This window comes from Podarcis erhardii (assembly GCF_964252035.2).
Source record: "Podarcis erhardii genome assembly, chromosome: 10".
NCBI classification, from domain to species: Eukaryota; Metazoa; Chordata; class Lepidosauria; order Squamata; family Lacertidae; genus Podarcis; species Podarcis erhardii.
In genome coordinates, this window is record NC_138500.1 from 23580225 (window position 1) to 23603483 (window position 23259).

A 23259-nucleotide genomic window follows, 5' to 3' on the forward strand; every position below is an offset into this window, starting at 1 on the left:
GCCTGATTTAAAAAAACACCCAATTCAAATGCTTCTATTAAGGAACACTGGTGGAATTTGATAGCTCAAGAAATATATATATATATTTATAGAATATTTCCCACACCTTTCCCCCCTCTTCTCTCCTCCCACAAATATCAGGAATAGATATTTTAAATAATTTAAAACTATCCTACTGAGGATTCTATACCCATTTTAATTTCTTTCAGAGAAGCAAAACTTATATATTTTATTTATACCACAGTCTTGTGTGTGCATAAAAAGTCACATAGGCAGGATTTTGACGTTATTATATTGAACAGCAATTAAGTGTGTCACGCAAGGTATTTTATCAAACACACAACAGGAAGAAAGAACCCGTAATTAAAGTAAATGTACATTAAGAGTGCTATATACCACCCAACTGGAATGTATGGTGAAAGGTTTATTAACTCTACTCCAGACAGCTAAACCAACTTAGGACCAACTGATCACCCACTTTGTGGATGTCAAAGCAAAGTCCTTTCATCCTTGTTATATATTTAGTGTGCATGAGTATCTAGCCTGAGCTGACTTTGTGATGTATATTAAAATACACTATAGGATAATGACACCTCTTTGCTAGCCACTTCCATGCTAACTGATGGGATTCACCTTAGTATATTGTCACAAACTGACTTTGGCCACATCTGTATATTCGTCTGTGGCTGTGCCTATGGCTCTTCCCTCCATCCATTGCATACCAGCTTCAGCACAGAGATCCTGGTTTGCATCATCAGCATTTCCCTTTACATAAGAACCAAGGAACTTAGGGCTAAGATTAGTTAACAAACCAAGATAATAAGCTTAATACCAGCAAGGATCTTCATGCCAAGACTGGAACATGACCAGCAGAGAGGAGAGTCAAGGAAGGAGAGATGGCTACATCATTCATCCATGCTTTCATTACCATGGGTTATGAAGTTGCGCCTGAGTGTTGCCATTGACTTAAAATTACTTTTTGCATGCTTTTGATAATATTGGCTATTAATACGATTACAGCCTTGGCTTCTTGTGCCTGTTCTTCATTCTATACATCTATTTTCAACCTATGATGAATCAGCCCCTCTTAGGCAACAGGATCAGGGCCGTCTTACCTATAGGCGCTAGGGGTGTGAGGCACCAGAGGGCGCCAGGCTGAGAGTCCAGGGCCTGAGAGTTGAGTCCTGGGAAGAGCCTGCCTGTTGGTTGGAGTGCCGCGCGTTTGGGGGCAACCGAGCCAGCGAGACACTGAGGTGGTTGGCAGGCTCCGCCCTCCTGCGCGCCTAGGACTGAGCAACCTTGGGGGGGGGGCGGCCAGGCAGATCTTTGCACCCCGGCGCCACATATGCTTAAGACAGCCCTGAATAGGATTTTCATCAAAGAGCGCAGCAGTCTCAATTTCCCCAGTCTACAGTTTGGTATTTGTCACGTGGATCTCATAGCTCGTGTTGAGGGCCCCAATGGTATCCATGGGAAAGGAACCAAATCTACCAGCAAAAGATATGTGAATCAGCTCCTTCTGTTTGATTGAACCAAGATGCACTGGCACTCTTGCTCCAAACACATTAGTGGAGGGTGTGTGTGTCAAGGTATACAATGTGGAGTGCGTTTTCAAAAATCAACAAAGCAAGGTTAAACACACTGGTGAATCAAGCAAGGGGGTAGACCATCAGTTCATTCATTAATACCTTAAGACAGTAAATGCATTGAAGCCACACCTCCACACAAATAACTGCTTTCGACTGTCTTTGTGCCACTGCTTTAGCTTTAATTTAGTCTAAGTTAAAAAACGAAAACGGGAAAAAATACACTCCAACAAATAAAATAATTTAGTTAGAATTTCCACTCGATATTATTACGCAGGTTACAATTAAGCAATGGCTGTAGGACAGTAAATTACACCTCACAACTAGCAATAAAATTAAAATTCTGTAAAAACTAGTGCCTGGATGGCATGTACCGTCGTTATCAGTAGGAACACGTACAAATGCAGAGGTTGCATCTAATGGTGAAATCTAAGCTTTTGTTATTCTAAAATGGTCCTTTTTTTCATCACAAGGTTAACACTTTTTTTGTAGGCTTTATCAAGAACCCAAATGCAGAGGGTGGTTTATGACAAACTAGTGCTGGTGTTGTGATATCATCCTGGTTGGCCTCTCCTGCTCGTCTCATTTCAAACTACAGACTTGCCGCTTTTAAGTCTCATAAGAAACGCGGCACTTCTGCATTTGTGACCTTTTGGCAAATTAACACAAAAGCTTAATCTACTTCCCCCTCCTCCCCAGCTTAAACACAAAGGGAGTTTTCACAAGTGATGTTAAGACTGCCTTTCAAGGCCAATTTGCATGTTACTATCAGTCGGGGCTGGTGCCCATTTTGGTAGGTAGGGTGGAAGGCTGGGAGGCCACCAGTAGGTGGAGCCAGAGCCAACGACAGGCAGAGCAAAACTAATTCCAGTTTTGTCCCCATCCTCTTCCCTGCTGAGTTCCGCAAGAGCAACACTGACTCTATAGAGGATGAAGATAACAGGCAGTGCTACCTTCTGGGCTGGTTGCAAGTAAGAAGGCAAGCAGGGGCTGGCTGAGAGCAGACTGAGGTTGGTGGGGCAGTGCCCCATTTGCCCTTACAGATCAGCCTCCACTAACATTGCATTTCAAGTGAATACCTAACATGTCTAAAGAATACACTTTAAAAATACAGTGTGTGGGAAATGACTTTTTTAAGGGAAGAAATGAATGAAGTGAATGAAGCATGTCTGGTACCATGTATACCTTACATTTCACTAACCTGAGAACCAAGATCAGCTTTAGCTCCCCATCAATTGTATATCTGGTTGCACACGTGGGCTGGCTCTCGTGTAAACTGCAGAAAAGCCCTCTGCCTCTTTCCTGCCACGTGAATGCTGTCCACTGGCTTACCGTGTCCTAGAAGATGCTCATTTTAAAATGGAGGCACCAATGAGGAAGTGGATTGACATTCCCATCCAGTGTTTCATAGCTAGTTGGGTCAGCCGTGGACAAACATAATCTTGAACAGACTTGTCTCCACCCTTTCTGAAGCTGAAGCAATTAACTAGGCTCACCCCTTGGGAGTATGTGCAGCATCTGAAAGATGGTGCATTTGCTTTTCTCTTTTTAAATGGTAATGATCAGTACTATTTTTCTAGAAAAAAAGGAGCTGGAATACACTATGAACACCTCCCTTGTCCTCTTAGAATGGCAATGGTGCCCACCTGAGAGGTGCCGGAACTGAGCTCCAATGAGTTCTGGATGCAAGTATGCCCTGGTAATAATGATGAGAATTAGGAGTGGAGAAATGCCTCAATATGAAAGGCTCTTGGTTTTCTGCAGCAGAGGATGGGGCCAAAGGGAAGGTGACCTACTTGAAATAGCATGGAGGCACATTAAATGTACACATTCCATGTTCTCCCCTTGTTGGCATACACCTTTCAGGTTAGAAGCAGAAGAAGAGGAGGAGGAGTTGGAGTTTGGATTTGATATATCACTTTAACACTTCCCTAAGGAGTCTCAAAGCGGCTAACAATCTCCTTTCCCTTCCTCCCCCTCAACAAACACTCTGTGAGGTGAGTGGGGCTGAGAGACTTCAGAGAAGTGTGACTAGCCCAAGGTCACCCAGCAGCTGCATGTGGAGGAGCGGGGAAGCAAACCCGGTTCACCAGATTACGAGTCCACTGCTCTTGACCAATACACCACACCGGCTCCCACTGTAAGGTGGGGAGGAGGCAGAAAAATGGAATGGCAATGGGCTAGCTAGGGGCTCTCTGATGTTCTTTCATCACAAAACTGGAGCCACTTGTGTTTATTTAAAGCATTTGTACATCACCTTTCCCCCACTGCCTGAGGTGTAATTTCAGTGTCATTAATGCAGGTGTTGAGATGTCCTCACCATGTAGAATAGTGTCTTCATGTCACTTGTGAAACTGCCTTAAAACATTTCCATCCCCTCCTATTTCCACCTATCAATTATGAATACCAAGTAAGTCTTTACTTTCTTTTTTTTAAAAAAGGAGAATTGTTTTTCTCTCTCAGCCTGAATGAATACAAATGATTATATCCTTGGTTTTTTTTTGTTAGTTAGTTAGTTAGTTAGGGTTTTGTTTTTGTTTTATAAAAGGCCATCATTTCAACTTTGCAAACATCAGGATGAAGGGACATTTTGAAGCTTCAGCACCAGAAGAACAACAAGGGAGAGTGCAGAGAACGGCTCCATTTGGAAGCACAGAGCAATATTTAACAACAACTATTATTGTTCCGGTTTGTTAACAGGTGGCTCCAAGTCTTTTATTTGTGGAGTCTTAACAATGGTTTCTTTAAAGTAATTGCTTGCACAGGATCAACACGGCTTCTTGTGTATTCAAAGTGACACTTATCAGCAGCGCACACGGCCCACCTTCTTGGGGGTGTTTGAAACCATCAGACTCTTGCAGTCTCTCATGAGAAAACAGCTATAACTCCATCTTGCAAACTTTCCTTCCTCAAACATGGAGTTTCGTGCATTGCTCTGTTAGGGGATGGCTTTGCCATCTCTTGCAGCGCTTGGCTTCTAGACCAGAACTGTCATCGAAACAGTTCCAACCAAAGATCCCAATCAAAGACACACAAGCCCAATGCTTGTTACATCTTCCCAGGTTTCCCTCACCCTCAAGAACGAATTTCTCTCTTGTGCTGCCGCCAATTCTGCAGAGTTCTTTCTCACCGTGCCCCAATTCTCTTGTATTGTACACGCTCATTCCTCTGACAGAAGAACAGGGCTCCTGCTGATTTCCTGTGAGTCTAGCTTCCACGGGAAGCAGATACACTTGGCAGATTTGCAGCGACATGGCAAATCAGCTGTGGAAGTTCTGCACAACGGTCTGTTTCTGAGAGAGGCGGAGGAGCTCCTCTCGGATTGCTTTGATGAGAGAGGCCGACGAGTGACCCGGCTGCAGGTCCTCAGTGGAGCTGGTGTTGTAGCAGAGCCCCGGGCCCTGGTGGTTGCTGTGTGGAAGCTGCACAGGAGGAGCTGAGGGCTGTCGGGCCGAAGTCCTCGGCATCTGGAATACTGGTGAGGAGGAATATTCTTGATGTCCAGGCGTATGTGTCTGGGGGAAAGGCACAAAGGGTTACTGCGTTTTCTGTTTGGGAAGCATAGGTGAAAAGATGAGGAGGCAGAAGACCAAACAAACAAAAACCAAGGCAGAGAAGAAAGCAAGTGAGTTTCTCTTGGATCTGAAACGCAAAACTGGAAAAGTTTGAACGCATGCAATTATTTGGGAGAAATGTTGGCGCTCCTGGAGTCTCAGGGCTGCTCTACAAGCAACTGTTAAAACACAGCTTCCAGAGAGGAGCTGTAATAGCCTGTTGCAGTAAAAAGAAAGGAAAAAAACCAGAGTCTTGTGGCACTTTTAAGACTAAAACATGTTAGGAAGGATGGTGTAAGTTTTCATGGACTAGAGTCTGCTTCATCAGATGCATATACAAAGTCAGCAGGTATGTATAATGACAGCAGGCAAGCTAATTGAGAGAACAAAATTAGAATGAACTGTTGTAGTTCTATGAAAAACACAATTATCATCATCACCACTCCCATTATTAGCTGCTCTTTAACAGGAGGTCCTGATGTCAAAGCCCAGGGGGGGTGTATGTATAGATAGATAGAGACAAACACTTTTTGAAAAAAAGGCCTTCTTCAGTGGTCACTAATGTATGGGTGTGTGCATAAGTGTGCCAGCCTGGCATATGCACAAATAATAAACGCAAAAATATTTCCAACAACCAATCTAAAGTATTTAAAATAAATCAGATGTAATAACACCCAGCTGGACTGACTATAATAATACATTTAAGGCCAAATACTTGCCTCGTAGATATCAAGACTGACTCTGAAGCAAAGCTCAGTCAGTACAACATGAGACTCTTAACCTCAAGGTTGTAGGTTCAAGCCCCACTGGGCTGGGCAAAAGATTCAGGCAATGCCAGGGACTGGACTATTGACCCTCATGGTCCTTTTCCAATTCTACAATTCTATACCCTCCAGGATGAAACATGTATCTGCTGTGGCCCAACTGACGAGACAGCAAGGAGTGTTGTGTTTCCCACAGTCAGTACTGATTCATGATGTACATGCGTGGATGCAGAGGGGAGGCATTAAGAAGTGATCGCTGTACTTACGTTATATGTATGTAGGCTTATTTTGCATACTGTCTACATTTTTTGTGCTTTGCTTCTCTCTGACCTCATTGCTCACTCCCCCCACCCGCTACAACTGTGTGTTTGTGTGATTTTATACACACACCCCAAATTAGGATTAAAACATTCATAAATCTGATGAAGTGGATTCCAGTCCACAATTGCTTATCCCATAATAATGCTAACCTCCAAGGTGTGCCAAAAGGCCCTGGGGTTTGGTGCAGGGCTTGTTTTCAGTGACCTGGAGATTAATGGCCGTGCAGTGGGTCAGAAAGCACCATCTATTTGTATCAGGAATTTAATACCTAGACTGTTTTCACATCTGCTTTGAGACCACAAAAAGGCGACCACGTCAAGGTGCATGCCTGTTATGTATTTTTGCAGCAGGGCTGACAGCGTCAATTTATAACACGCCATCTGGCTTGTCTAAAAAGAGCCACAGACTCGAACTTGGGAAGAGGGGAATTAATTTGCTCTGAAAAGCATGAAGGTGAGTAAGATGAAGGGAAGTCATAACAAAAGGACGGTCGTTGGGTTGTAATAAGTAGCCTTACCAAAATACATTTAAATGGGCGATGCATGCACTGATCATCAAAATTAAACAATGTTTGCACACCAACCGCGTCCGCTTCAGGTCAGAATACTCCCCTGTGCTCTTGAAAGGAGAGCACACACAAACCCAAACTGTAAGAAGTTGCAAAAACTTGCCCAGTACAGGAAAAATAGGCCAAAGGAAGAAAGAACCAACAAAGGGCTGCAAAGCAACACTGAACCAACAATATTAGCAATGGCAGGGCATGCAAAAGCAGCAGAAATTCAGCTAATTGCTATGGCAAACAAGTACAGAGGAGTTTAACCCAGTTAGAACCAGCAGGTGGTAGAGAAAGAGAGAGAGAGATACTCAATTATGTGTTTCTGAGGACAGTACAAATATATGGATGTTTGGACCTTGGTATCAGAGGCTGTGGGGCTCAAACCAGGCTGCCTATAGCGCTGACAAGCGAAGTTTCGCAGATGTCACACAGGAAACCAGAATCCTCCTGGGCCACAAAGTCAGGTGATGTCACAAGGCCAATCCAGTGCCGCCCCCTGATCTAAAGCTTTCAGATAAATTGATTTCCCTGAACTGGAGGGAAGCCACCAGGTTATCTTCTTGCACCGCACCAGTCTTGGGCCTGCCCATCGCCTACCTCCTGCCCTCATCCGCCCAGAGCACTTGCCCACCTTTCAGCACCAGCTGGGCAGCTATGGTTTTACATGGTGATAAGGAAACTATATAGGGCACAGGAGAATGCGTGTTCCCCAAGGCCTGCTGCACGTTTCCTTGTAGAATGGCCCCGGTGCACCTAAAGCCACCATCGTGTCTGCTGAAATAACAGGTCTCTCACAAGCGTCTTGTCACCTGCAGGGTTAATACAAAATATACTAAAGGGAGAGACGGTGGGACAGATGGCCAAATTTGTCTGGGGTGTTCCAAATCTCTTCCCTTCCCCCTTCGTTGCATTGAGGCAACCGTGTAATGTTGCACGAAATGGCAAGATTGTAGGGTTACAGAGCAGAGGAACCTGTCTTATACCAAGTCAGATCATCTGGTCTATCTAGCTCAATACTGCCTACACTGACTGACAGCAGTTGCCCTGGCGATACCAGGGATTGAACCTGGGACCTTCTGCATGCAAAGCAGGTGCTCTGCCACTGAGCTATGGCCCTTCCACAAAGGCCTCAGTTTCACTATGGTTATTGTGGTACACCACTTACTAGAAGTTTGCCTCCATGACCCAATAATAGGGACCAATTGCCCATCCCTAGCTAACGTCATGTCTGATCAGCAGCAGTGTTGAGAGTTCCAACTTTTCCTTTGGGAAGCCAGGAATGCATTGTGATTTATTCTTTTTCTGAGTCTCTTTAAAAGTTATTTCTCCATTTTGGGGCTCAGATAGGGTGGGTGGACTGGGGACACCATTATTGCTTGCAATAATGCACTTCAGGCGGTACTGCGTCTTCCTTCAATGAAGGAAGGAGCTGAAGAGACAAGACAAGAGAGAGTTGGGAGAACTCACTAGTGAGCTACGGCTGATTACAAAAAGGAACAAGCAATGTTTTGGGGTCTTCTCCAAAAGGTGAAGGTAGCATGACAAAGACAGCATTGACCGTGTTGTGCAGATTAATCCCACTATTACTCAAGTAGGTTCAAGTGGGCTTTCATCATACTTAAAAACTTTAAACAAAAAACAAACCACCCCATGTGACCCACTTTTTTTAGGTTTCTTAATTTCAATGGGTCTGCTCTTGAGAAAAACTTAAGGCCACCCCATGTTCTAGAAGTAGTGTCTTGCCCAACTGGTTTCTAAAACTAAAACATCCCTGTGCAAACACATGGCATTTTGTTTTGCTGTGCTCAAGGCAACTTCAACTCTGTAGCCGATGTTAGGAACTGACAAGGCTCCATTAACATCAGCGAGACGATCTGTGTCTTTGTTGCTGTTGCTGTTGTTGTTGTTGTTAGTGCTCTCTACTTACAGTGGTCTCATGAGATGATTTCAGGGGAGCAGAGCCCACCGAGAGCATGAATCAGGGATGGGGGACCTGCGGCCATCCAGATGGTACGTAAGAACGTAAGAAGAGCCTGCTGGGTCAGGCCTTTCTCACAGTGGCCAAGCCAATGCCTACGGGAGGCCTGCAAGCTGGACACGGGTTCCACAGCGCTCTCTTCCCACCTGCGATTCCCAGCATTCAAATCTTGCTCGAACGCAACTGGTTTGTTAAACATCCCTGGTGTTGGACTGCAACTCCCATCATCCCTCACCACTGGCCATGCTGACTGGGGCTGATGGGAGCTGGAGTCCGGGCAACATCTGGAGGGCCACAAGCTCTCCATCCTCTGGGCGCAGAGGAGATAAGCCACGGGTGATAATGAAGAAGACAGAGAAGCAGAGTTTGGGGGCTGGAATGCGAAAGTGACAAAAGCAGCGGGCTGAGGTCAGAGGAGCAGGTAGAGATGTCTTGAGAGGAAGTTCCCCAAGCAGCACAGGATGGAAAAAGGGGGGGAAGAAACAGCTGAACAGAACACTGCTTCGGAAACTATTCAAACATGAAGCACAGTACTCACTGCTTCTCTCCTAGCATATTCATCCTCTCCACGATACGGGGGCCACCCGGGTTCCCCCAGCTGGCCATGCCCTGCTCTGCCTGAGGGGATCTCCACTTGTTGACCTCCGATCCTGCTAGCAATTCCCACCTGAGTGAGGTGCTGTATCTGAGAACCTTAAAAGCAAATATTTGTTTGTTTTCTGTTTTGTCTTTCCATGCAGCAACAGAAGGGTGAAGGGCAAATGAAAACTGGCAGCAGCAGGGGATCAAAACAAGTATATGGGGGGGGGGGAGCGGGGAGTGGCGTGTGAGGAAAAGGAAAGTCTGACTTCATTTAATCAAACTAAAGCTTTTTTTCCGTTCTTTTAAAAAAAGCTCCCAAAGGAAGGGCAACAAAAGGACCCATTTGCATGCATGTCCTTTTTTCCCCCCTTTTTCTTTTGCAAATGGGAAGGTGTTTCTGTGTGGTAAAACATTAGGGTTCTGTTAGGCATGGTGGAGGTAGACAGGTAAGGAACAGACCAGGTAATACCTCTGGCCCACTGACCCTATAAATACTGCAAGTATTATTAATATGTAATTGAAAAGAATGTGTGTGTGTTTTAAGGTTTGCATGCTAGTGATTTGCCCTTAGTGGAAGAGCAGAAATATTTGCTTACTGCAAGACACTTAGCTCTACAGACGTAACACCAGTTTGCCTATAACTCCTGGCTAGTTGTGAAGTTGAGACCAGTATCCTGGAGATGTCCTCAAGCCTGCTTCAAATACTGGAATCAGTTATGAAATGTGTACATTTCCTCTTTAAACGAAACAACCTCCCTTTAGAACACATAGAAACTGTTGTGTTTGCAAGTTCCACATAACGTTCATTGCACATTTGCAAGGAGCCGATCTTTGAGTGTGGCAGCAATGGTGCTTTGGAAGTCCCTGCCTATTGAATTTAGGCAGGTGCCCTCACTATATCATTTTAGATGCCCACTGAAAGCTACCCAGATGTGTAACGTAGTATTTAGAACATAAGATAAGCCTGTTGGATCAGGACGTTAGCCCATCTAGCTGAGCATCCTGTTCTCACAGTGGCCAACCAGACACCTGTGGGAAGCCTGCAAGATGGACATGAGCCCAAGAGCAGTTTGCCCACCTGTGATTCCCAGCAGATAGTATTCAGAGGCATAATGTCTCTGGCAGTGGAAGTAGAATGCACATATATATGTGCACTGTAACTGTGCTCAGCTAAGAATGCATTATGTTAGGTACCCTCCCATTCCTTTTATTAGGAGACCAATGAGCACCTTCTATAAGTAGCTTCATCCATCCCGTTCCTCCCTAGGACCATGCACGCAGGATGCACATGCTCAGAGTTGAAGGGGACTTCATTGGACTAGATGACTCTTGGGTCACTTCTAACTCTACAATTCTCTTGGTTCTATTATTCTAGCAAGCTCCTTGTTTGCATTCTAGATGCAGCCACATCTGCTCACAATAAATGCTTGACTTGTGGAATGGGGCCAGCTGCTTATGAGAGAGTCAGTGCAAGTGCGCAATAGCTTAAGGAACATTCATGTACCTGCAGTGCTTCCAACTGGTCGCGGCCGGGCCACGGATGGCATTTCCTCCGGGTAGATCCCCCTTGTGGAATACTGAACATCAGAAGGCTGCTGGTCTGGGTGCATTAATTCGACCGGGGGAAGGAAACCTGGGCCCAGGTTTTGCCTGTTGGTAGATCAAGAACAAAAGAACAATGCCAGAATGACTGACCTCCAGAGACAGCAGCATCCCGTATGCCAACCACGCAATGTACCACTGCTTGCTTTACTGTGTGCAGCTCTCTGTCCACTAAGGACTCTGTAAAACACTGTGTGTGTGCAACTTCTATAGCTCTGCCCCATGTAAACACAGCGCTATGGCTGCTTCACATGCATTACATCCTCTGCTTTAGCCTGAAAGATCTAGCCAGAAGTCCTTTATGCTTAGAAAAGATTGGAAACAACACACAAAGCTGACAGATACTGTTCCTGGCAACCCTGAGATCACTGTTTTTCATAATTTTTTAATAAAAAATATAGAACTGCTTTTAGCTGTTGGTTTTTAAATGTTTTAAATGTTTTATGATTGCTGTGTCTAAACTCCTTCTGGGGGAATGGTAGAATATAAATTTTAAAAAATAAAACAATGATATATAGAGCAAGCCTCCATTGTAGTGCCCCTTCTCGACTGAAAACATCCCGTAGCCTTTTAAGGACAGAGGAAAGGGAAGAAGTGTGTTGTAGAGCTGCCACAGTTGTGGCCAAAGCCTGCACAGGCTGGGAGTGGTCTCTAATAATTATTCACAAACTTTAAATATGTGCTATGGTACGTATTTGTACATTTTGCCTAGCTGCTGAGGAAACCTGCAACCCCATGTATTATTGAATAAAACAATGGAGATTATGTGGGAGATAGGGCTTTCCATTCACTGCAAGATGGAATAGGTTCTCAATTTTCAAATCAAACTCCAGATTTAAACATGCTTGCAAAACATAGTCCCTAATTCAAGTGTTTTTAACATTCCCAGTTATGGACACTGCTGCTGTATTTATTAAATAAGATTTACAGCTATTGCCTGACAACTCGCTAATTCAACTTTTTAGAGTCCGTCAAAATCAAATTTTAAGATCTGAAAATGACAGCATTTGGTATTTGGGCAAATGTGATCAATTTTTTGCGCAAACTGGGTATTTTAGCTCTTATTCGTCTGTTGTGCTTCTGACAAAGAAAATTCCATTCATTCATTCCACTGATTTTTTATTCCATTTTTCATTAATGATGATGGCGACTCCTTCCCTCCTAACATTATTGCTTGTTTTGAATTTGCCTCTTTGAAATTTGACTGAGCCAAGTTCTAGGAGAAACACAACAATTAAGAGCTATGCAATAAGCATGTATCTACCATTTTTCAAATTTCAGAACTTTAAATTCTGTTTGCACAATCAGAAAGTTTAAATGCAGAATATCGACACACACCCCACCCTGGTACCCCGCTCCCAATTTTGCATTGCCTTTCAGTTAAGTGCTGTCTAGGTGTTGGAGCTCTTCTCTGTCTTACCGTACTGGAAGGGAGTTACATGAGCAATACATGCAGAACCCAGCTTGGTTCCAGCCCACTGATAATCTTAATTACATTACTGCAGAGAAAAAGACCAATTTGTTTTTCCAGTCACTGTTCCAAGAACTGGTTATTTGAACCACTTGACTGTGACATTGATTAACAGTTTGGTATCACGGCAACTTTTCTTCCTCCAGCCCTAAAGTTCACCAACTCCATTAAATTCAATGGGGCTTCCACACAAAAAATGAATGGGGTTCAGATAACCAGACAGCATTCATTAGATAATGACTGAAAGGGCTTGCTCACTTTCTCTTTTCAGTAATGAAGAATAAATCACCATCCAAATTGCCTAATCCAGAAATAGCTGCCTACTCTGAAAGAAGAAAATCTGAGGGCAGTTAAGTGTTTTATCGCAATTGTGGCTGGTGCAGTTTAGGACAAAAGGATGCTACGTTGCCTTGTTATGAGAACAGCAGAAAATCTGATTTTACTCCTGCATGCTGTCTCAGTGTCATGTGTGAAAAAGAAAGCAGCTTGTGAATGTTTGACACAAACACAAAAGCAAACAATGCAGTATCTCACATGATGGTCAGGATGCAATTAGTCCAGGGGTCACCAAACTTATTGCGCCTTGGGCTGGTGTCTCCAGCGCTGATCGTGCGGCAGGCCGGAGGGCAGGGGAGCGCGTGCCCATACGCATGTGCACACGCTATTTCCGGTGCACCTCCGGGTTGGAAATAGCTTGTGCGCATGTGCACAGGCCTCCTCCGACCTGGATGTGCACCGCAAATAATGCTTGCGCATGCGCAAATAATGCTTGCGCATGCGCAAATAACGTTTGCGCATGCGCACAAGCAAATAACGTTTGCGCATGCGCACAAGCTATTTCTGGTCTCCTCTAACCCAGAAGTGGGCAGCTGCACAGTGCAGCGTGGCACCGGTAAGAGCAGGTGGCAACAGCGGGGGTCACTGCGGGCCGGGTAAACGAGGCCCTCAGGCCTTATCTGGCCCGCGGGCCTTAGTTTGGGGACCCCTGAATTAGTCATTACACAATGCACAAACCTAAGCTGCCACATGGGGCACTCCCTTATTTCTGCCACAGATCACTGGCCACCATTGGGAAGGGCACAGCCCAACGACATCACACAAGATGCTGTGTAAAACCAGACATCAGCCGGAAAAGGGACTGAACCATGCAGCACCTGTGTCCCCCATCATAATGTCTAGTTAGTACCTCAAAATCTGGCACAAGATCAGGAAGAAAGAAGCATCTGTAGTAACCATCTCCCACAGTTGCTGACGATTTCTGGTCTACTTGGAATAAAAACATCAACTAGAAGAAACGCATGAATCAAACAAACTTTCAGGGAACTACCTCTGTAGCAGGCCTGGAGCTGTTGGAGGGGTCATTCCAAATTCCATGTATCTCTGGAAAAAGACCATGCATCAGAAAAAAACATTTAAAAGAGGGATTTAAAATTAAAACGATCCATGGCTCTAGTTTCTGAACATTTCTGAACAAATGAAGATTAAAAACCACTTACTGATACATCACAATGGCTGAATTCAGACATAACACTAAAACATGGCTTAGTGATATGTCAGTGTGCCTAACCCCCTCCCAGGATCTGCCAAGAGATTGGTCAGAAGCATTTGCTTTCCTTTAACCCAGGCATAGGCAAACTCCGGCCCTCAAGGTGTTTGGGACTACAATTCCCATCATCCCTAGCTAACAGAACCAGTGGTCAGGGATGATGGGAATTGTAGTCCCAGACATCTGGAGGGCCGGAGTTTGCCTATGCCTGCTTTAACCCCTATTTCTTCTGTCATCCAAACAGGGGAATGCAGTTTAACATTAACTAGGGTTAGTTTTAAATCATGGCCGCTTCAAACCTTAGGTAATGAAGCTGGCTTGTTGAAACCAACCAGTTACTACTAGCTAAAACCCGTTTGAATGGCATGGGAACTCACAATTAAGTAAAACGGACAGGGAGAATTTCTAAACACCCTCTCTCAGCAGTACTGGAGGGGATTAATCAGCCCATAAACAAGTAATCTTGTTTTTAGAAAGATGCGTTCTGAATTCTATTTGCACAACATTCACTCATAGTAATATATCTGAATTTTCTGGATTTATAAGCCGTTACATTATTTACAGGGCTGTAGGTCTCTTCACCCATACAGCAAATCAGCAGCATTCAGCAAAGCGGGGCAAGGTGGGGGGTGCTGTTTACATGGCTTCCCAATGTTAGGATCACTGCCGCTCACTGAGACGGAGGTGGGTGAGGCAGCAGGGAAGTCAGCATGGTGCAGGCGCGATGGCGGAGCCAATCTGACTCTCCCACGGCTGTGCCTGCACTGCACCTCACTGCATCAGCCCTGCTTGCAAATTTTCTGCTAACTGAGAGTGGCTACACTTGCTTGCCTGCCTCACCTTTGTCACCACTAACAACAGAATTAGTTTTATTTCATAAAAATTTATATGCCACTTGTAAAAAAAAGCTCAAAGTTAGCTGTGGTAAGGTTTACAAACAGCGGGTTCCCCCTGCTTGTAGCACCCTTATACAGAATGCATGCCTGGAGTATATATATATATATATATATATATATATATATGCAGGTTTTGGTGTCCTCGGGTGTCTTCCCGTGTAAAAGTTGGGGTGTCTAGGCGACGTTTCGACGAGGTCTCACTCGTCATCTTCAGGCTGGTGCTTTCGGCTTCTTGTTACTGGAACAGAGCAGGATCTCAGTGTTTGAGTTCCTATAAATACTGTAGAGGGGGTGTGGTGTATAGCCTCCAATGTTCTGGGCAGAGAGGAAGTTCCCAGGCTAGTGTGCCTTTTCTTCTTTTGTTCCTTAATTACTTGAGAGATATCTTGAGTGATTTCTTGAGTGATATCCTGAGTACCACTTAGGTGGGTCATTAGGTGTGGATTAGTTGTTAAAGTCTTTGTGTCTTGACCTCTTGAACTTTGTGAAGAGTTTTCCTGAGAAGATGGCTGTACTGTACTTAGTTGTGCTCTGGCTTGGCTTCGTGTATAGGGGCGAGCTGTGGTTTTGTGGCTTGTGTCAGCCAGATCTGTGTAGGGATTGCAGGGGGGTGCAGCATCCGGAGGTGCCACCATGGATTGGCTACTGGATGGTGTCTGTAATTCATCTGTGGAGAGGGTCTGGGTTTGGGTCTGGTGTGGTTGATTGGTGTTGGCGTTCTGTGTGCCTCTGGATCTGGTGTCAGTTTTTGTGGGGAGGGCTAATTTCCAGATGTCTGGCAAGCGGGATGTGTCGTCACGCTTGTTCATGTTGTGAGGGTGTTTCTCTATCTCGATGGCTTCCATGATTATTCTCTTGTGGTGATGTTCCGTGTTAAAGAGCAATTTGGAATCTGCAAAATTAATTTCGTGTCCTGTTTCTTTCATGTGTTGGAAAAGAGAGGAAGTTTTTTCTTCTTTTTTGACGGCATTCTTGTGTTCTGCGATACGTGCATTTATTCGTCTGTTTGTTTGTCCAATGTACGTGGCTGGGCAGACTTTGCAGGGTATTTCATAGATCCCTTGGTTTTCCAACTGGATTTTATCCTTGGGGTTTCTGAGGATATTGGCTATTTTTTGGTTGGTGCAAAAGGCTGTTTTGATATTGTGTTTATGGAGGATTTTGCTAATTTTCAATATCAAAACAGCCTTTTGCACCAACCAAAAAATAGCCAATATCCTCAGAAACCCCAAGGATAAAATCCAGTTGGAAAACCAAGGGATCTATGAAATACCCTGCAAAGTCTGCCCAGCCACGTACATTGGACAAACAAACAGACGAATAAATGCACGTATCGCAGAACACAAGAATGCCGTCAAAAAAGAAGAAAAAACTTCCTCTCTTTTCCAACACATGAAAGAAACAGGACACGAAATTAATTTTGCAGATTCCAAATTGCTCTTTAACACGGAACATCACCACAAGAGAATAATCATGGAAGCCATCGAGATAGAGAAACACCCTCACAACATGAACAAGCGTGACGACACATCCCGCTTGCCAGACATCTGGAAATTAGCCCTCCCCACAAAAACTGACACCAGATCCAGAGGCACACAGAACGCCAACACCAATCAACCACACCAGACCCAAACCCAGACCCTCTCCACAGATGAATTACAGACACCATCCAGTAGCCAATCCATGGTGGCACCTCCGGATGCTGCACCCCCCTGCAATCCCTACACAGATCTGGCTGACACAAGCCACAAAACCACAGCTCGCCCCTATACACGAAGCCAAGCCAGAGCACAACTAAGTACAGTACAGCCATCTTCTCAGGAAAACTCTTCACAAAGTTCAAGAGGTCAAGACACAAAGACTTTAACAACTAATCCACACCTAATGACCCACCTAAGTGGTACTCAGGATATCACTCAAGAAATCACTCAAGATATCTCTCAAGTAATTAAGGAACAAAAGAAGAAAAGGCACACTAGCCTGGGAACTTCCTCTCTGCCCAGAACATTGGAGGCTATACACCACACCCCCTCTACAGTATTTATAGGAACTCAAACACTGAGATCCTGCTCTGTTCCAGTAACAAGAAGCCGAAAGCACCAGCCTGAAGATGACGAGTGAGACCTCGTCGAAACGTCGCCTAGACACCCCAACTTTTACACGGGAAGACACCCGAGGACACCAAAACCTGCATTCCTGTACCCGTGAAAATCTACGAAAGCAAATATATATATATATACATACACACACACACACCAAGATTCAAGAGTGCTGGATATCCATGCATACACAGTAGAATTATACCTAAACCACCCCAAATCTTGGGCTAGATATCTGAAGAAATAAAAACCATGAAAGCACAATGGCCAAAGTAAGGATAGGCTCTAAATCTGCACAGTGGAGTCTTGAAATGACCACCAACTGGGCTGCTTACTGTGTGTGTTTGACCGTACGGTGACCCCCACTGGCTGCTCGGAGTGTCCCTCGCTGCTCGAACAGGAGTGTTTGTGGGCTGCCCCGCTGACCCTCCAGAGTGCGTGATGGCAGCAGAATTGGATGCTTGGCTACTCGGGGCCACCAGGGCGAAGGCATCATCCAGGAGAGAATGCATTGTCTGCCGGGCCTCTTCAATGGATGGCTGAGGAGGGATGTATTGGGCAGGGTGCGGGGGGAGGCCTGAGTACTTCCCCAAATCAGTTGAAGAAGGCGTCTGGGGTTCGGCAGGAAGGTCAGGATCAGACTGCAAAGGTAACAGGAAGATGGCAGCATAAGGAGGAAAGCACGGCCTGAACAGCTGTTATACTGTCAAAGTTCCCAGTGTTTCAAGAACGGTTTTACGTGTTGCAATGATGCCGTCTGTGTGTGGCATTTTGCACATCTACCTGCAGACATTACAAGATATGCATGCAAATCATTAATAGCGCATCCCTTTGGTGGTGAGTTGTGCATAATCCAGGAACCACTGATGCCAACAAGAAACTGCAAACCTCTCGCTCAACTTTGGGTTTGCAGAGTGAATTGGTCCACAATGAATGAAGACTTCTTGAGTAGCCAGTTACACCTGCCCTACTACTACTTCTACTACTACTACTTCTACTACTACTAACTACTTTTATTATTTATACTCCGCCCATCTGGCTGGGTTGCCCCGGCCACTCTTGGCAGGTATACTAGATAATGGATTTGAGAAAGGGCTATGCAGAAGACGTTTGTAGTGAAAGCTCATGGTTTCACAAGGCCATAATTCACAGTGGGTTCTTGCATTATTCAATCTCAAGCCAGCAAGGCTAGTGCTTCCTGAAAGCCTTTCCCACAACCCGCAACTTATCATACAAGCAGAAAGAAAATGTTGCCTTCCAAAAGGTTTTAAACATACAATATATGCAGAGTTGTTGACTCCTGGAGGTCTCTTGTAAGTCCCATCGCTGTCAGTTGTAATTAGCCGGTCCTTGTCAGCATCCATGGGACTTCCATTAATCTGATGCCTCCGACGCTGCTTCGGAGAACGTTTGGCTCGAGAACTAGGTAAAAATAAAAAGAAGGAAAAAGCAAAACATCTTAGGGCTTCCTAGGAGCATCCCAGTTGGGGGCAGGGCAGTTCTGAGCCTTTCTTCAAGATAGCATCTTTCATAAATTTAAGAGTCTTTGTAGAATCTGAACCAAATAAAAGCTTTTTGATTTGCTGAGTCTTTATAGCCTTTTCAGTTTCCATTTGTCTCTGGAAGCTCTATGCGGGGAGTTTTAATCCACTGTTGCTGTTTATTGCTTTTATTTGTTGTGTTGTATTGCTTTTATTGGTGCAATTGGCTCTGAGAGTTTTGGCCAAATCTAAATAAATAGATAAATATCACTGACAAATAGCAAGCAAAGAGATAAAAGAGCCACATCACACGGAGCTGTCACCGGTCAAACTATAAAGCTGAATTAATGGTGTAAGTTTATCTTAGTCAGCTAATCAGTAATCTGGACACAAAGGCATCATTTGCACATAACAGAAAAACATGATTTAGTACTACATGCACCAATCAAAGCCTTGGGCTTGTGTGTCCCCACCAGGGATCCCGCATTAAACCAAACTGGTTAGTTTAATGTTAAGTCAACTTAAAACATTGGCTTTTGCAGTTGGGATATTACGTTAACCAGTATGTTTTCTTTTTAATAAATTTTTTTATTAAATATTTCTTAGTTTACAAAAATTCTCCTACTTAGTCTTTAAGCTCCTGTTTGTTTGTAGCATCCGAAGGGGCGTTAACCAGTACGTTTTAAACAGAATTCCTAAGTTGAAATTAGGAATTTCAACAAGCTGAAATTCTGAAACTAAACTCAGATGTCCTTCTCCTGCCGATTCAGGAAGCGAGGGGAATGTGGAGTGTGCAAACCTTACATTATGAAGGTTTGCTCATGTAGTACATTGGTGGGGAACCACTAGCCCACGGGTCATTTTCCACCAGCCACACCCGCCTGTCACTTACATGACATTAGGTGTGGGACAGGTAAGGCCACAGTTGCAAAGGAACATTCAGGCGCTTAGGGGTTGCGTCCTATTGTTCCTTTGCAATCACGTCTTGCTGTGAGACCATCCTGGCTATGAGTCCTGGAAGACCCGCTCCCAGCCTTGTAGGTCTTTTCCCACCTGGCCTGGGAGAGCAGGGCCCTGACTGACTCCAGCTACAAAAGCTGAGGCCGCTGAAGAGGCCAGAGACCACCTTGGCTGTCTCTTAGCGCAGACCCAGGTCCTCGAGCCTGAACTTCCACAACAGCCGCCCACCATGAACTGCCATTGGCAGGGCTGGAAGCCACAGTAGCAGTTATGTTCTATGCTTATGATAATACTTTTATCCTCTTGCTCATTATGCTGTTTGAAATGAGCATTTTATATTTGACTTCCTTTAAACATTCACAATAAAAAGTACCGTATTTTTTGTTAAATGTGCATTCTGTGGTTGACTTCCTGTTCTGTCCAATCTCCACATCCTTTTGTAAAGCAGCATGCTTACCTTGTTATCTTTTATGACAAGCATTTGCACACATTCACATTTAACAGAGAAAGAATTCCATCCCCGGCTGTCTCTGTGTTGCTGTTACCTCTTTCTGTGTTCTATGAAGACAGTTGGCATATTGCCTCCAGGGTCCAAGATCTTGTCTATCTGCATCTGCGCCTTGCGGTACATTCTCTGCTGCTCTTTGGTGTCAATGATAACCATATCATCCACGATCGGAAACTCATAGTGTCCTTTGCGCTTGGCTCGAAGTCTGATCTTGTTGCGATGATGCTCAATTTCAGATTTATGCCTCAGAGCTGTTTGTATCTTAAAAAAAGAAAGAGAGGAGCATAAACGTTTTGGAACGCACAACTTCTCTCTGCTTTGATGGAAAGTGACTGAGTAGAGTTTGGAAGCAAAATGCTGAATGGACCTCCAGCTTACACCTCAATATCTCATTCTCCAGCTTGCAAATCATTCACACTCATTCCAGGTAGAAGAATTTTTACATACCGCATAATGATTAACACAGCATGGGTAATTAAGAGACAGAGGGGAGGAACACACAATGCTAATAAAAATGTTTGACAAGCTGCAAATTATACTTCCTGCAGGTTGCCATAAAAGCCCAGCAGCAAGGAAATTAGAAGAGATCTAGACTACAGTTATCTGTGAAGCTTACACAGTGAAAAATGTGTGGGTGTGCATGCATGCATGTGTGAATGCATGCTTATGGATTAAAATTAGAGACTTTGCTTCTGCTTAGGGGCTGTTATAAGACCAAACAATCTCATGGTTGGCACATTCCCACTAAATAGAAGAGTTTATTTTGCAACATTCACGAATATTTGGTATGTTTGGTAGAATTATGAACCTTGTATTCCACTGTATTTAAAGCCATTCATTCTTTTTAATGATTTCTATTATTGTTTTATTATCTTGTAATCTTATTCTTCCTGTTTTTAAATATAGATGGGGTGAACCTACAGAATCAGTTGCTTGCTGCAATCAGCCTATAATGAATGTATGGGGGTTGCTCGTGCGTAAGTTGCTACCATGCCTGGCTAGTTAGCCTGGTTAAACCTTTCCTGACTGGACAGCCCTTCACTTCGTGGCTGTTCAGTCGCTAGCAGAATCCATCAGTGGGCGTTTCTTAAACTTCTTCCAGCACAAAAGCTCCTTGACACCAAGTCTACGCCTACTTTCCCTGCGCGGAAGTCTTCTGCGCAGGGTGGGTGTGGGCAGAGGAGGACCAGTGCTCTCCCCGCTGGTCTCCAGCGAAGAGTCCTGGAGACCCCTCTCCGATTCCCCCAACCGCCCCCCCTTTATCCCTGGTGTTACGCTGATTTCCTTCCCCAGCCGATGAGTTCCCTCTCTCCCTGCTTGGCCCTTCTCCAGCATCGCTTGGGAGCTCTGCCTCCACTCCTGGCTCCGATGTCAGTTCCCTGACACAGCCCTTTGGAACTTTCTTCTCTCTTAGGGTGGTTTACTTTTAAGGAAAGGGCTGGTGTTGTGACGTTTTTAATGTAGCAATGTGTATGTGATTTTTAAAATATGTACTGTATATATTTTAACTGTACTAAAGCCTAAGTGTTTAAATAAAATATACTGCCTCTGACAGTGGAAATGGGGTGTGGGTGGGAATTAAGAGACACAACTCAGAATACTTCCTTTTTTTGTGCGTAACAGTAAGAACTATCCAACTCGGAGGAAAACACCTCTACTCTGCACTAGACCTGACTTCTCAGGGTGCAATTAATTCTTCTGTGTCTGTTTTGGGACTGACTGACTTGTCACACAATCTTTACTGCAGAGATTCAGAATTATCTACCCCAGTGGAAGCTGAATGCAAGGAGGCAAAACCAAAGCATACAGAGAGGCCAGGTTCATCCATTTCCCCTCTTCCCCCATTTTTAATCTCCTCCTTTCATCAGTGTCTGGACAAAGGCTTGCTGAGGGTTTATAGCACTTCACATTTGTCTCTCTGTCTGCTGTTAGTAGGGACTGGCAAACGTTCCCTCTCTCCTGGCTGAACATGGGCACACACAATAATAAATATCTGCTTTCCCTGCCCTTCCCTTTCAACCATCCCCTGCAGAACTGGGATTTACGCTAAGGAATTGTTGCATGGAAGAAACTGCTCTTAGAATGGAAGAAGCTTACTTCCCTCTGCTGTTCACACTCCTGTTTGCCTAAGAACCCACACACTTGCATGGCTTAGTTCAGCAAGGTAAGGCTGTGGTCACATTCAAGAGTAGGATTACTAAAACACAGGTGCCCAGGTTTGAAAGGGGAGGGCCTGTGAGCCCTGAGATTCCCCAGCTGAGCTCTAGACACTCCAAGTGACACTCAGAAGGTATATCATGGCTTGCAGCAAACAATTCTGGGAACTGTGGTTCAGTGAACCTATTCAGTCATTCCCTTTCCTCAGGGAATCTTGGGAACTGTAGTTCTAAGTGGGAACTAGGGATCTTTATTAAATGACTTTTATTATGTCACACCCACACCATACATTTAAAATGCTCTTGTGCCGCTTTAACAGTCATGACTTCCTCAAAAGAAGCCTGGGGACTGTAATACATTAAGGCTGCTGGGAAATGTAACCCTGTGGGAGCTCTCACCGTCCTTAAGAAACTATTGCTCCCTGGTTCTTTGGGGGAAGGCCATGACTGTGAGAAGATGCATAAAAGTGCTTTACTTGTATGGTGTAAAAACAGTATTTTCTATATGTCCATGGTGTATCTATGCTCTTAGTGCAAGATGCTTTCACAGGCTGTAAGGCAGTTTACTGAAGGGATTGATTACCTCCTTGTTAATCTTGTTGGTCTCTGCTACTCGGTCAGCAAGTGGCTGGTTCTGAATTGGAGGTGCTGCAATTGGCTGCATGGCAATCAACTGGATCTTGCTAGGAACCCTTCGGCTGACCTCTGAGGAACGTGACATTCTGTCCACATGCTCAAAGATGGAGGCTGAAGAGTGTTGCTCTGTTCCATTGCTGATCTGCGGAGGGCCTGAATTTTTAAAAGTATGAATGAAAGGTAGTAAATATTGTTTCAAGCCCCAAAGAATGGAAGGTTTTGCAAAAAAAAAATTCGGCATCAAGAGATTGGCTCACCATCTGAATTACACCTTTTGAACAAAAGCAAATTACCACAACACTAATAACATGAGTGTACAGGGTTGTCTCACACACACACACACACACACACACACACACACACGAGTGTGTGTGTGTGTGTGTGAGAGAGAGAGAGAGAGAGAGAGAGAGAGAGAGAGAGAGATTGTAAGAAGACAGGCAAGGCCTTTAGATCATTGTTCTGTTCTCTGTGCTCATTCTTTGCTTAGAAGTTGCTTGTAATGTTTTGAATTGTTCAACGATTCTCTTGTTTTCCTGTACTGTACACAAATTTGGGGGCCCTTG

The 23259-nt window shown here is 44.5% G+C and overlaps 1 protein-coding gene across 1 annotated transcript in view; it reads right to left on the reverse strand.

Moving 5' to 3' along the window:
- Positions 1-1747: 1747 nt before the first annotated feature.
- Positions 1748-23259, reverse strand: part of KIAA1549 — a 117530-nt gene continuing 96018 nt past the window's right edge. The window contains 10 exon segments of the mRNA XM_081878778.1: positions 1748-4816; positions 4819-5101; positions 9298-9330; positions 9332-9452; positions 10846-10991; positions 13742-13794; positions 17291-17596; positions 18233-18377; positions 19942-20165; positions 22644-22849. Coding sequence (XP_081734904.1) covers positions 4496-4816; positions 4819-5101; positions 9298-9330; positions 9332-9452; positions 10846-10991; positions 13742-13794; positions 17291-17596; positions 18233-18377; positions 19942-20165; positions 22644-22849 — 1838 coding nt within the window. The 3' untranslated portion in view covers positions 1748-4495.